Source organism: Anabrus simplex, chromosome 1 (genome assembly GCF_040414725.1).
Source record: "Anabrus simplex isolate iqAnaSimp1 chromosome 1, ASM4041472v1, whole genome shotgun sequence".
Lineage (NCBI taxonomy): Eukaryota > Metazoa > Arthropoda > Insecta > Orthoptera > Tettigoniidae > Anabrus > Anabrus simplex.
The window spans coordinates 1,037,778,087-1,037,793,862 of record NC_090265.1 but is presented as its reverse complement, the minus strand read 5'-3'; the positions used below and the strand labels follow the sequence as shown (position 1 = coordinate 1,037,793,862).

The following is a 15,776-nucleotide window of genomic DNA, read 5'->3' as shown; positions in this document are numbered from 1 at the left end:
TGATTTGATCAATGGTCTCTTGAATGCAATTTAGAATAAGCCTTTCTAGTAGCTTATAGGTCATGCTGAGTAGCGATACTGGTTGGTAGTGAGAAGCATCGGTTCAATATTTGCCTGGTTTCAGGATGGCAGTTATCTTAGCCTGCTTGAAAAGCTTTGGTAATCTTCCAGTTCATAGAATTTCATTGAAAAATTCAATGAGCCACAATTTTGTTTTAGGTCCGATGGCTTTAAGAAACTCTGTATATACGCCATCAAAGCCAACAGCTTTATTTACCTTTAGCTTATTCAAGGCTATATCAAGTTCCTCAATGCCGAAGTCACCTGAGTAGTCAGGATGTGGTGTTGGATCTCTTTATATACATTTCATTTCTCACAATTTGTGTATGGTGCCTTGTCAATTTCAGCTTTTGAATTCTTCATTAGTCTGGATGCAACAGCAAGTTTTCTTATAAGGTTCCAGGCTTTGTGACAAGAATGTGTAAAGTTAAGTTCCACCACTGTTTTATGCCATTTTTCTCTTCTGTTCTTATTGAGAGCTGTCAAAAAGTCATCAGCTGTTGTATCATCAAGAGATTCTTGATATTTAGCATATAACTCATTGCATTCTTGAGACCATCCAGGGATGTATTCCTTCCAAAACCCACGTGGAATATAGTTTTTGGCATTAACTTTAATAGCACGCACAAATCGTTTATAATTGGATGGAATTGGGGAAATCCACTGAACGGTGTTATCAAGACCTTTCTGAAACAGTTCGCAGTTCACAAGTTGAAAATTCCATCGAGGTTGTGAGATGGAGGTGACTAGTGGAATTTCTGTACCATACTGAATATTGACCGGCCTATGTTAGTTTCGTGGGAAAGACTTGATGACTTTTCGTTGTGTCATATCGTTATTTCCAGATTTAGGTATGATGCACAGATTAGGGGAATAATCCTTTAACCATCTACCAGATCGGAACGTTCCTGGATCTTTAGGTTGTACACAAGTTGAAGATTGTACAGATCCATCCATTCATTTAGAATTGCTCCATTGTCATCTTCATTCTGATATCCCATACATGAATATGGCTGTTGAAATCACTGACAGGATTTGGCCAACTGACTTGTGGAGGTTTGTAAATATTTACAACAGTGATGCCTGCAATCTCTACAGCCAAAACAAAGACATCTGCTGTTGTGTCTTGATAAGTTACTTTGTAGTCAGTGAGATGGGACCTGACATATGTAGCAATACCGTATTGTTCATCATTTATGACTCCAGCCAGAGCATAACCATGTATCCTTCCTTTTCTGTAAAGATCTGTGTCATCCTTGGTGTGAGTCTTCTGTATTGCTATTACATCTACAGTCTTCTGCAGCATCAGGTATGAGATATTGACTCTTAGCAGTTGAAATTGGTTTGATGTTCAGGTGACATATCCGTAAGTTGTTTCCAAGGGAAATTGATGAGTGTTCCATGCTTGGTTGTTCCTGAAAAGGACTATTTGTAGATAAGTTCTCTTGCATATTTGTTGCTGTGTAGCAGCACCTTTGTGGAAGAATCAGCCAGTTAAACCGTTGCCCAGGGAACGCCCGATTGCAGTAACCACAATCTTTGGGGAGGCTTCTTTAATCCCCTGTCTCTGACTTATAACATAGGTGAAATAACAATCCAGTACATTCAAAAGAACAGAGACAAGGTAATTAATTTTGCAAGTTGTTCTGACTCTTTCAGGGGTTTATCGAAATGAAAAACTATGAAAATATCCACTTACGCAGAACTTGACAAAGTTATGTTAGAATGGTTTCAACAAAAGCAAGCAGAAGGCACGGAAGTGCCAAGTGTAATATATACCAAACAAGTGAAGCGTTAGGAATTGAAGATGAATTCATTGCTCAGTCCTGGTGGTTGACACGTTTTAAACAATGTCCCAGGATCCGGGAGAGTACAATTCAAGAGGAAAAGTTAAGTGGGCAAACACAGCTGCTTCAGAGTTTTGTAGCAATTTGAAGGAATATGTGTTGCTAGGGAACATTTAGTATTGGAGTAGATCTATTATGCCAATGAAACGGGGTTATTTTGGAAGTGTCTTCCAACAAAGACATTAGCTTTTGAGACAGAACGAAATGCACCTGTCCATAAATCTAGGAAGGAGAGGATTACAATGTTGTGCTGTGTTAAAGGCGCAGGGTCACACAAACTTAAACTTACCATGATAGGCAAAGGTAAGGAACCAAGATGCTTCGAAGGGAGAGAAAAACATAACTTACAGGTAACCTGCCTGAATCAAAAAGGCGCCTGGATGTATTGTACCATGTTTAAAACATGGTTCTATAATTGCTTTATACTGCAGGTGTGAAAACATTTAATATCAAAGGTCTGCCAGCAAAGGTAGTGCTGCAATTAGTCAACCTACCAGTGCACCCAAACAAAGACAAGCTACAATCAGGTGATGATGACATACGTGTGAAATACTTGTGCCCTAAAGTGATCACTCTGATTCAACCCATGGACAAAGGAGTAATTACTGCCATGTAAAAACTGCATAGACCTTAGCCATGTGATGGCAAAACAGCCTTAATTCCAGAGATTTGTAGAAGCAGACTTCAGTTTCATAGAAGGTGAAGAATTTTCAGCAGCTGCGTTAGCAACTGCCTTGCTGTCTACCCCAGGATGTAGTAATGTCAACAGTGACGGCATTTCAGAGTGGTTTGAAGTTGACCAAACCAAAATCAGTCATGAATTGTTGAGTGACAGTGATATTATGAGATGAGCTCAAGGGCAAATTGACGAAGTTAATGAAAATGACAAATATGGCAACATTACTCTCATTCCGGAGAAGCTCATCAGCCATGGAATTGCACTTCAGTGGGCTGAAGGGTTGATGGACTACCTGGAACAACAAGAAGATGCTCCCCTCGCTGATAAGCTGGTTCTGCGTAAAATTCATAGTGGCATACAGGAGAAACAAGCTGCTTCACTAAAGCAGAAATCGGTATCAGAATACTTTTTATCTACAGTGTAATGACATTAGCTGATTGTGTGAAGAGAAACTGTGAGTACAGTAGGATGTCGATTATTTGAACGTCAATTATCCAAACTCAAATTTTCCTGGTGTTTTCTTCATCATTGTTAAATGCACGGTACAATAATGTTCTCTCTGTCACTCTTTAATAGTACAGTTATGGAATTACACCAGACCCTCACTTTCCAGTCTGTCAATCATCTGACCTTAATTAGCTTTTAGTTTGGTCAAGAAACGTTTGCAAGAACCACTTAACATCTCCGAATGAACTATTAGTTTGCGGAAAGTCCAAGTTCCTCTCTAAGCCTCTTGAACATGTACAGGTTACATACAGTTTTAAACCGTGTATTGATCATTTGACTTCAATAAATTCTTACAAATATTTCAGTTTGCCAGGTGGTTGAAGAGTTGTATTCTGTTCTGTGTTTTATAAACTTGTGATTTCTGAGTGTTGGTCGTGTACAGTACAGTAATAGTATATCAGACATGGCATCTTCCACTAAACAAAATCTTAATGTGATGACAATTGAAACAAAATTAGAAATTTTAAACCGGCTAGAAAAGGGAGAAAGTGGATCTTCTCTAGCAAGAGTGTATAACGTAGTTAAATCCATAATATCAGATGTAAAACAAAACTGGCGAAAGATTTTATAGTTTGCATCAAAACTTGATTCCAAGGATGGTTCAAGAAAAAGAAAAGCTTTAAGGAAGGAAATGATTCCATTCTTGATCAGATAGTTTCTATGTGGTTTGTGCCAAGGCATTCAAAAGGTGAACAAATATCAGGTCCACTGCTGGGTGAAAAGGCATTAGAACTTAATAATACACTGACTGACAGAGCAAATGCAACACCAAGAAGGAGTGGTCAGAACTTTATGCCAATTGCAGGGTAGACTGACGTCACTGAGGTATGCTCATGATGTGAAATGCGTCGCTGTGCTGCACACGTAGCGAACGATAAATGGGACACGGCGTTGGCGAATGGCCTACTTCGTACCGTGATTTCTCAGCCGACAGTCATTGTAGAACGTGTTGTCGTGTGCCACAGGACATGTGTATAGCTAAGAATGCCAGGCCGCCGTCAACGGAGGCATTTCCAGCAGACAGACGACTTTACGAGGGGTATGGTGATCGGGCTGAGAAGGGCAGGTTGGTCGCTTCGTCAAATCGCAGCCGATACCCATAGGGATGTGTCCACGGTGCAGCGCCTGTGGCGAAGATGGTTGGCGCAGGGACATGTGGCACGTGCGAGGGGTCCAGGCGCAGCCCGAGTGACGTCAGCACGCGAGGATCGTCGCATCCGCCGCCAAGCGGTGGCAGCCCCACACGCCACGTCAGCCGCCATTCTTCAGCATGTGCAAGACACCCTGGCTGTTCCAATATCGACCAGAACAATTTCCCGTCGATTGGTTGAAGGAGGCCTGCACTCCCGGCGTCCGCTCAGAAGACTACCATTGACTCCACAGCATAGACGTGCACGCCTGGCATGGTGCCGGGCTAGAGCGACTTGGATGAGGGAATGGCGGAACGTCGTGTTCTCCGATGAGTCACGCTTCTGTTCTGTCAGTGATAGTCACCGCAGACGAGTGTGGCATCGGCGTGGTGAAAGGTCAAATCCGGCAGTAACTGTGGAGCGCCCTACCGCTAGACAACGCGGCATCATGGTTTGGGGCGCTATTTCGTATGATTCCACGTCACCTCTAGTGCGTATTCAAGGCACGTTAAATGCCCACCGCTACATGCAGCATGTGCTGCGGCCGGTGGCACTCCCGTACCTTCAGGGGCTGCCCAATGCTCTGTTTCAGCAGGATAATGCCCGCCCACACACTGCTCGCATCTCCCAACAGGCTCTACGAGGTGTACAGATGCTTCCATGGCCAGCGTACTTTCCGGATCTCTCACCAATCGAACACGTGTGGGATCTCATTGGACGCCGTTTGCAAACTCTGCCCCAGCCTCGTACGGACGACCAACTGTGGCAAATGGTTGACAGAGAATGGAGAACCATCCCTCAGGACACCATCCACACTCTTATTGACTCTGTACCTCGACGTGTTTCTGCATGCATCGCCGCTCGCAGTGGTCCTACATCCTACTGAGTCGATGCCGTGCGCATTGTGCAACCTGCATATCGGTTTGAAATAAACATCAATTATTCGTCCGTGCCGTCTCTGTTTTTTCCCCAACTTTCATCCCTTTCGAACCACTCCTTCTTGGTGTTGCATTTGCTCTGTCAGTCAGTGTAAATTGAAATGGTCTTCAGATTACAAAGCCAGTACTGGCTGGTTAAAAAATTTCAAATCATGGCACGGTCTAAGGGAATTACAAGTTGAGGAAGAATCCTTATCTAGTAGTGATGATATAGCTGCAAGTAAAATAAAACAAAAATCGCTCAACATTTTGGAAAATGAAGGATATTCAAGAGATTATGTTTATAATTCAGATGGGACAAGATTGAATTGGAAATCACTACTGCAAAAATCACTTGCTTCAAAAAGGGAATTTGCGGCTCCAGAATTTAAAGTTAGTAAAGAAAGAACTGCGTAATGGTTTGTGCGACACATAGCTTACCTTTGCTGATGATTGGAAAATCCAAGAAGCCCTGATGCTTGAAAAATGTTGCTTGCATTGCTACTGTGTACAAAGATGGGGGGGAAAAAAGGCATGGATGAATTCACAGCTTTTTTTTTTGAATGGTATCCAGATTTCCTACTCAGTGTTAAAAAGGTAGTGTTAACATTAAGGTAAAAGTGGTAAAGTCCTCCTACTTCTCGACAATGCACCGTGCCATCTGTAGTTGAAGTTCTGAACGCTATTGATAATGACTTTAAGGTTATGTAATTTCCACTCTTATTCAACCACTGGATCAAGGGGTCATTGAAACACTGAAGAGAATGTATAAAAAGCAAGTCCTCTGGCGTTGTTGCTTTTTCTGAGAAGTTCAATCTTAAAGACTGCTGCTATATGTTAGCAGAATCATGGCAACTGGTGTAGGAAAACCATCTCAAAAGAGCTTGGAATAAACTGTGGCCAGTAGAAAAGCTTACAAAAAATGAGCCTGAATTTACAAGATTGTTTCACTCAATCTCTGGATTTGAAGAGTGTGATGAACGAGATACAAATCAATGGTTGGAAAGTTATGCAGACCCTGATTTTCAAATTTTAAATGAAGACTAAATCATTGGAAGCCTCTGTGGCTTAGGCGGCAGCGCGCCGGCCCCTCACCGCTGGATACCGTGGTTCAAATCCCAGTCACTCCATATCAGATTTGTGCTGGACAAAGCGGAGGCAGGACAGGTTTTTCTCTGGGTACTCCAGTTCTCCCTGTCATCTTTCATTCTAGCAACACTCTCCATTAACTTTTCATTTCATTAATCATTCATTAATCATTGCTCCAGAGGAGTGCGATAGGCTTTGGCAGCTGGCACATTTCCTATCCTCGCTGCTTCGATGGGGGCTTCGTTCATTCCATTCCTGTCCCGGTTGAATGACTGGAAACAGACTGTGGATTTTCATTTTTACTAAATCATCGATTGTGTTTTGGGAACATCTGATACCTCAGAAAATGAAATGGATGACAAAGAAAATAAGGGTCCAACACATGCAGAACAGTTTGCTGGCATGGAAACTGCAATGATGTGGTTCGAACATCAACCTGAATGCTGCTCAACTCAACTTCTTCTGCTGAAGAGAATCAGGGACCTGGAGGTAGGAAATGCAGAGCTACATTTCAATAGCGAAAAATTACCAATTACAGTATTTCTGAAGATAAAGCTGTCCAGCTCCATGGCTAAATGGTTAGTGTGCTGGCCTTTGGTCACAGGGGTCGTGGGTTTGATTCCCGGCAGGGTTGGGAATTTTAACCATAATTGGTTAATTCACCTGGCATGGGGACTGGGTTTATGTGCTGTCTTCATCATAATTTCATCCTCATCACGATGCGCAGGTCACCTACGGGAGTCAAATCAAGAGACCTGCACCAGGCCTCTTTGTAGGTCACACGCTGCTGCTATTATTATTATTATTATTATTATTATTATTATTATTATTATTATTATTATTATTATTATTATTATTATTATTAGATAAAGGTAAGTCTGCTGAATGAGTTATATTAAATAATTTGATATTCATGGTGAAATTATCTTTGGGACCTAAAATTTTGTGCACTCTTTAATGGTGTTCGGCTATCCAAAAATTAGATTGTCGTGACTACGTCCAGTCCCAAATGCTTCAGATAATCGACTGTGCATATATTAGATGACCATAAGTAGTGTAGACCTACTGTAAAATTTATTTGAATAAAAATTGGTAATATAAATGTCATTTTAAACCAAATGGTTTAACTTTATAGAATTTTAATGCAAAACAAATTATGCATATGGTAGATTTCAAAGTCTCAAGCAAGTGATATAAGAGATCTAGAAAGCAGCATAATATTCAGTTTAGAACAGATTTTTACAATTTATTGTAAATCTTCCTGAAAAAGCTGCAGATTGTCCAAGGACAAAGAGTATTTGAAGAACAATACTACTATGATAAACAGATTGAGCCTAAATAAGAACCGTATTTTCAAATGTAGAAAAGTGGTAATTGAGCCCATTAAACCATTGGTATGGTATGGTATGGTATGGTACGGTTTTTGAAAATCATAATGGAATTCTTGAGGGTTAGTTATACCAATTTTGTAGATGAAATCAATTACATGTATTTTAGTGCAATATTTTTTCCCCCCTCAGAAACCTGGTACAGAATCATTGAAAGCTTCGACTACCATGGAAATTTCATCGGAGATACCAGTAATTTCTCTGGTTAAACATAAACCTCCGTACAGAAGATACACTAAGGATGATCTACAGGTAAGTAATCACCAGGACCTGAATTCTGATGATGTAATCTTTTAAATGGTTCACCTCAGACATTGCTTATATACAAATCCTGTTTATGGCCCCCATATTACAGAAATGCATATTTATTAATTCATTTTTTGTCATTTTCCTAAGTATTTTATTTTTAGGTCATTTTCTCACTTTTTACATCATGATAATGTCATTTTATGGAATTTATTAGAATATTTTATAAGTTTTGAGTAATTTTCTCACATTCTTAATTGTTTATGATGCAGTTTTTGCATATGGTACTGGATATTAACAGAACTGAAAGTGAGGATGAATACGAAGACATGAGAATCTTCACAACTTTGTTCAACCCTTATTTCTTGGAATATCCACATTCCAGGAGACAGATGACAGTAGGCCGAGTAATGCCAGTCTGGTCTAGTACCTCAGTGCAACCATACTTGTGCTAAGTGGATTTGTGTTATCGGCCACGATTGTTTTTCGAGTGTATTTAAAATGCCGAAGTTAAAGCTACCTAGGACTTTTCATTTCAAACAAATAATTTGGGAATTCAGCGAGGATATTTTTACCACCAATGGTGAAATTCTATTCTGCAAAATATGTGAAGTAAAAGTGGTAGGAGAGAGGAGATTTACCGTTCAGCAACATATCAGTCAAAAGAAGCACATACGTGGAGTCCAAAATAGTAGCAAATGAAAAGTTTCTCAACTGTTACTCTCACAGTCATCCTCCGATGGTGGTACTTCCTCGGTGTTTTGTAAAGACTTGTGTGAAGCTTTGGTTTCTTCAAACATTCCACTCTGCAAATTGAAGAATATTAAACTGAGAGATTTCTTAGAATGGTATATGGGCTGTGTAATTCCGGATGAGTCTACTCTGAGAAAGAACTACAGTATGTATCCCAATGCTATGATGACACAATAAGGCATATCAGAGAAGAAGTCTGCAGAAACAAAATATTTGTTTCAATCGATGAAATCAGTGATGTAGAGGGCTGTTACATTGCCAATGTTATCGTGGGTACGTTAGATGTAGACAGGCCTGGAAAAATAATTTAGCTCACGACCGAAGTTTTCAATCTGCGAACCATTCTACAATATGCCGCCTCTTTGAGAAATCGATGGGACTACGATGGCCTGAGAGTTTAAGGTATGATGATGTTCTGCTCTTCGTGACTGTTGCAGCGCCTTGCATAGTTAAAGCTGCCAATGCAATCAAAGCATTTTACTCAATAATAGTACATGTAACCTGCCTAGCTCACGCTTTTCACAGAGTGGCCGAAGTGGCTAAATTGAATCTCCTAGGAAGTTCCTTCAATATCTCCTGAATATAGTTTTCCATTTTCCATGATTTCCTTTTTTCACACCACGCAGATGCTGTGGAGTGTACCCTAATTAAGGCCATGGCCGCTTCCTTCCCACTCCTAGACCTTTCCTATCCCACCATCGGCATAAGACCTATCTGTGTCAGTGCGACGTAAAGCAAATAATAAATAAAATATCTCATTTCCACAATTGTTTCTCATTTCTTTCTAACCTGCACCTCCTTCGTAATCTCTTTATTTCTCTATTATAATATAGTGGGTTTTTATAATTCCTTACCATCTAATCTTTAAAGGTACATACATTCAGTCACATAAAATTTTACCGTTAGCTAAACTGAAAGAATCCGCCACATTAGAGACTCACCAATCAGTGTAAATCTGTACAGTACTGACTCTGAAACAAAAGCATACATAATATCTGGTTTGTAGACGTCATTGAGATCCAATTTCTAGATCGATGCATAACACATAAGCAACAAATAAAGGAGCTGCTGTCTTTCCAATAATCTCATTAATAACATACCTCATCGCTAAGTGGTGGCCTGTTCCAACACTGGGATGTAGTAGCTTATTTGGTAGATATACTGTATGTGGGCAATAGGGTATAAATTGCAGTGGTTCAAATCCACCCAGTACTCACTAATCTTTCCTTTTATCGCTAACTAGAACTATGTGTAAGCACAGCCGCTTTTTGGAATACACTAACATTTATTGTAATTCCCATATTTTGTTTAATTTCTCTGTATAGCAGTACATACAGTAACATTTGGTCCATTAATAGCTTAGGTAAGATGGTAAGCATAGAAAGAAGGCGTATTATTCATTTGTGTTTTTACTTGCATTTATTTAGACTGATTACACTGGCCAGCGAAAAAAAAAAAAAAAAAATTCTCTCCAGCGAAAGGTTGAAGAGGTGATTTACCCTGAATTTGGTGTGCAAATTTCAAATATGTAAACCGTTTTTGGCTATCATGTATAGTTTTTTTTTTTTTTTCTATTTGAAATCCAAATTTGACATATTTTTGTAATTTTGATAGAAAACACCATAATAGAGAATATATGTAATTTTAATGAGACATGATCAAATTGCAACGAATATGCTAAAAAGTAACATGTTCATTGCTAGAATGTATGAATCTCACTACAAGAACACTATTGTTTGCTGCACTTTGATGCAAATGAACGCTGTGTTGATTTGTGTTTGTGTTCCTCAGTAGTGTTATATCGCACTAGACACCAACAGTAATCTGACATCATGGAGACATCCCATTGCCCCTGATACCTTCGTTCCATTTCTTTTAGATCCTGATGGACCGCTCGCATTGTTCCTCACTGAATGGTCCTAAATTTGCAGGAAAATAATCCAGATGATTGTGCAGGAAATGTAATTTTAAGCTCTTGGGCAGCAACCCAATTTCTGGAAGTTGTACAGCATGGTTTCCACAATCTCTCAGTAGTTGATATCTTTAACATTACCCAGGAATTTGTTACAAACATGCTTGAGATTCCCATGCCTGAAGGTGTGTTTTGTTCATCGTTGTACTGAATGTCGGATCCTTCATAAGCTTCCGAATTTGGGGGCCGTCAAAAGCACCTTCCTTAATTTTGGCATCCAACAGTCCTTGAAATTTCTGACAGAAGTACCAAAAGCAGGAACTGCCTCTATCCAAACTCTTCAGTTCCTGCTACGTAATTCACAATTTAATATGTAAAGGGGGCAATAACACACTTTGAGGATCACTTAATGGACAATTTACAATGTTTTTTGTTTCTCCAGACATGAACTGTTTCCTCTTGGGCCACTCAGACACTAACCAGTGATGATCCCTGTCCCAAGAGTCCCACTCACACAGAAAACACGGGAATTTTGTATGTCCTCCCTGCTGCCCTAATATGATACTGCACACTTTTAAATGACAGCACAGTAACCATCTGTGTTCATTGTAGTTCAGTTTCTGCAACACCATAGATAAATTGTGATAGTTTTCACAAAGAAATGTTGAATTGGCGACTGGCACTGAAGCAAGTTTATTTCCATTGTGCAGAAGAACACCTTTGAGACTTCTTTTACAGGTATCAATAAATAGATATCAGTCCTTTGCTTGGTAAATAGTTCCAAGACGATGAATCAAGCCAGGGATATCACAGCAAAACACAAGTTCGTCTTTGTGAACTAAAAACTGCCGGAATTCTTCCTCGCGATTTCTGTAACAATATGAATTTGTCCCGGGAATTAAAAAATCTCTCTTTTAATCTTGATCCTAAAAGTTCACTCGTTTCTTTAGTGAGGCTTAGGTCACGCACTAAATAATTTAAGTCACACTGATTATAAATACGCGGAGTTATATCTTCAACATCCGGTACAAAGGTATCATCATCACCATCCTCTGCACTTGAAGATGACGAAGACACACTCTCTGGTAACTGTATTAGTGGTTTTGGGACAGGAATATCGGGTCCATGTGGTACAGGGGTTATGGCAGATGGAAGGCAGGGATACACAATGTACTTTTTGTTTTTCGTATTGAACCCGGACACTTTACATACACAAAAATAATATTCGTCAAAATGATTTCTTCGTTCCTGCCAAGTCATCGGCATTCCGAATGGCATTGACGGCAACAACCCATTTTACTATTGCTGCAGGTTTTCTACACACGTTTTTCACACATTATGGGGTGCGAAATTCTTGTCCTGATCACCAACGTCATGTTAAAATATGCCAAGTACAGGCTTTTTATAAATGGTGTAATATTTTGTTTCTGGCCTTTAATTGTATACTGACCACATATATAACAGAAAGAGTTGGAATTGTTCACACATTTTCGCCTCCAAACATCATTGCCACTTGCCATTTTAACACAAACTAACTCACTTATTTACTCAATCGACTTCAAGTACACGTTATAACTTGTAGACAAAGGCGTGACACACATTCTCAGATTCTCCTCTCAGACTATGGAGAAAAGCAATCTTGGCGTTTTGACCTTGTCTGACATTGCGCATGTGCGAACTGCAACTGTTCTAATTGTTCTTCCAGTGTTCCTGTATGATTACCTACTCCCCTCCAAAACAGAGCACATACAATATTTTCTCTCAGACATGTCCATACCTGCATTCCATACAACCAATCCAAACCTAATTTACAACAACGAAGCTCCATTAGCATAAACATGAGACAGGCTTGTGACAAATCTGTATGTGATACGAAACAACTGGTATTATTTTCTACATAAGAACACTAAATGTAACGTATATCACATGCAATTACTTTTGCCGCAAAATCTTTGCAGGCCGGTGTTATTTAATTGTTTAACGCACAGATCATGTAGGTTCATTGCTACATTAAGCTCAACTTAAATGTCCTCGTCTTTGATTCCAGTGATTGAAGACAATAGATAACGAGTATTGTTGTATTTCAATCAATCTCAGTTTATCTATGGACTGGCCAGTGAATTAATAGCTCAGCTTGTAAAATGGTTGCATAGTGTCAGATACTATGGTTGGCAGTTGAGTTTCGAATTTAAGTATTTACTTTTACTTTTTTGTTCAGTATTGTTATTATGTTATGTTATTATTATGTATTGTTAGCCATGTCATGTGGGAGGTGGCTAACTGGCCCTTATGGAATAAGAATACCTCAACGTAGTTGTAATGGGATAATCGAATACTTTTAATAATCAATTGACCTCAAATAATCAAATAAAGTAATCTAATGAGTTTCAAATATCATTTATTGTTTCACATAGGATAATTGGATGTGTCATGAATAAAGTTTTCAGTTTAAATGTGTCGGATGGATAATCCATTGAAATTAGCAAATAGGTGAACTCTTACAAAAAATAGAAATACACCTTTTTTTTTTTTTTTTCCAAATGTTGAAACTAAATGAGTGAATTAACTTTCTTAATAACATCTGTAAACTAAAGTCCCTTATTTAAATAAATGCCATCTTCTGGACACACGATGCAACTAAGCCCCAGTAATACCAATTGACAATTTCTTTTAACTAGCAGTGTGCAATATACCTACTTTAATTTTATATTGTCCGGGTGCATGGATAAATGGTTAGCATGCTGGCCTTTGGTCCAAGGAGTCCCAGGTTTGAATCCCAGTTGGGTTGGGGATTTTAACTTTCATTAGTTAAGATGAATAGCTCAGGGACTAGGTGCTTGTGCTGTCTTCAGCCTTGGACTTCATCTTAGGTAGGGCCCACTTTCAAAATTTGTTTGGAAGGGTAATAGGGAGATACATTCAGGGAAACGGGGTGGCCTAGGGAGCGGTGATAAGGGAACAGGGAACTGGAAATCAAGTAGGGATGACATAAAATTGTTAGTGTTGAACTGTAGAAGTATTGTAAAGAAAGGAATAGAATTGAGTAATTTAATAGATATATATTTACCAGATATTGTAATAGGAGTTGAATCATGGCTGAAAAATGATATAATGGATGCAGAAATTTTCTCACGGAACTGGCGTGTGTATCGTAGAGATAGGATGGGAATGGTGGGAGGGGGAGTATTCATTTTGGTGAAAGAAGAATTTGTATGCTACGAAAAAGTTAAAGATGAGACACATGAAATTCTAGGTGTAAGGCTCATTTCTAAAGATACCGAGCTCGATAGCTGTAGTCGCTTAAGTGCGGCCAGTATCCACTATTCGGGAGATAGTAAATTCGAACCCCACTATCGGCAGCCCTGAAGATGGTTTTCCGTGGTTTCCCATTTTCACACCAGGCGAATGCTGGGGCTGTACCTTAATTAAGGCCATGGCTGCTTCCTTCCCACTCGTAGCCCTTTCCTGTCCCATCGTCGCCATAAGACCTATCTGTGTCGGTGCGACATAAAGCAACTAGCATTTCTAAAGATAATAGGCAACTTGATATATTTGGAGTGTACAGACTGGGAAAGGGTAGCACTGACACGGATTCAGAATTATTTGATAAGATAATCAGCTATGTAGGAAACGACAAGGAAAGAAATGTGATTGTAGCGGGAGACCTGAATTTACCAGATGTCAATTGGGAAGGTAATGCAAATGACAGAAAGCATGACCAACAAATGGCAAATAAGTTAATATGGGAAGGACAGCTGATTCAGAAAGTGATGGAACCAGCCAGAGGGAAAAATATCCTGGACGTGGTGCTGATAAAACCAGATGAGCTCTATAGAGAAACTGAAGTAATAGATGGTATTAGTGATCATGAAGCTGGTGGAAAACGGTAAATAAGAATGTAAACAGACTCTGGGATGGGTTTAAAGAAATTGTTGAGGAATGCAAAAACAGGTTTGTACCTTTAAGGGAGGTAAGGAATGGTAAAGACCCACCTTATTATAATAGAGAAATAAAGAGACTAAGAAGGAGGTGCAGACTGGAAAGAAATAGATTTAGAAATGGCTGTGGAAGTAAGGAGAAATTGAAGGAACTTACTAGAAAATTGAATCTAGCAAAGAAGGCAGCTAAGGATAACATGACCGGGCGAGTTGGCCGTGCGCGTAGAGGCGCGCGGCTGTGAGCTTGCATCCGGGAGATAGTAGGTTCGAATCCCACTATCGGCAGCCCTGAGGATGGTTTTCCGTGGTTTCCCATTTTCACACCAGGCAAATGCTGGGGCTGTACCTTAATTAAGGCCACGGCCGCTTCCTTCCAACTCCTAGGCCTTTCCTATCCCATCGTCGCCATAAGACCTATCTGTGTTGGTGCGACGTAAAGCCCCTAGCAGAAAAAAAAAGGATAACATGATGGCATGCATAATTGGGAGTCATACAAATTTTAGTGAAAAATGGAAGGGTATGTATAGGTATTTTAAGGCAGAAACAGGTTCCAAGAAGGACATTCCAGGAATAATTAATGAACAAGGGGAGTGTGTATGTGAGGATCTTCAAAAGGCAGAAGTATTCAGTCAGCAGTATGTAAAGATTGTTGGTTACAAGGATAATGTCCGGATAGAGGAGGAGACTAATACTAAAGAAGTATTCAAATTTACATGTGATAACAATGACATTAACAATAAGATACAAAAGTTGAAAACTAGAAAAGTGGCTGGAATTGATAATATTTCTGGGGATATACTAAAGAGAATGGGTTGGGATATAGTACCATATCTGAAGTACTTATTTGATTATTGTTTGGTCAGAGGAGCTATACCAGATGTTTGGAGAGTTGCTATAGTAGCCCCTGTGTATAAAGGAAAGGGTGATAGACATAAAGCTGAAAATTACAGGCCCGTAAGTTTGACATGCATTGTATGTAAACTTTGGGAAGGCGTTCTTTCTGATGATATTAGACATGTTTGTGAAACTAATAACTGGTTTGATAGAAGGCAGTTCGGTTTTAGGAAAGGTTATTCCACTGAAGCCCAACTTGTAGGATTCCAGCAAGATATAGCAGATATTTTGGATTCAGGAGGTCAAATGGTCTGTATCGCGATTGACCTGTCTAAAGCATTTGATAGGGTGGATCATGGGAGACTACTGGCAAAAATGAGTGCAATTGGACTAGACAAAAGAGTGACTGAATGGGTTGCTATATTTCTAGAAAATAGATCTCAGAGAATTAGAGTAGGTGAAGCTTTATCTGACCC

General features: G+C 39.6%; 1 protein-coding gene across 6 annotated transcripts in view; it reads left to right on the top strand.

Moving 5' to 3' along the window:
- LOC136875853 (protein bric-a-brac 2) overlaps positions 1–15,776 on the top strand; it is a 229,647-nt gene that overhangs the window by 187,031 nt on the left and 26,840 nt on the right. For 5 of the 6 annotated variants that reach the window (XM_068228266.1, XM_067149491.2, XM_067149483.2 and 2 more), the window contains one exon: positions 7,750–7,869. The exons of the other annotated variant lie outside the window; for it this stretch is intronic. In XM_068228266.1, coding sequence (XP_068084367.1) covers positions 7,750–7,869 — 120 coding nt within the window. The remainder of the gene's footprint in view (positions 1–7,749; positions 7,870–15,776) is intronic. 6 annotated transcript variants of the gene reach the window in all.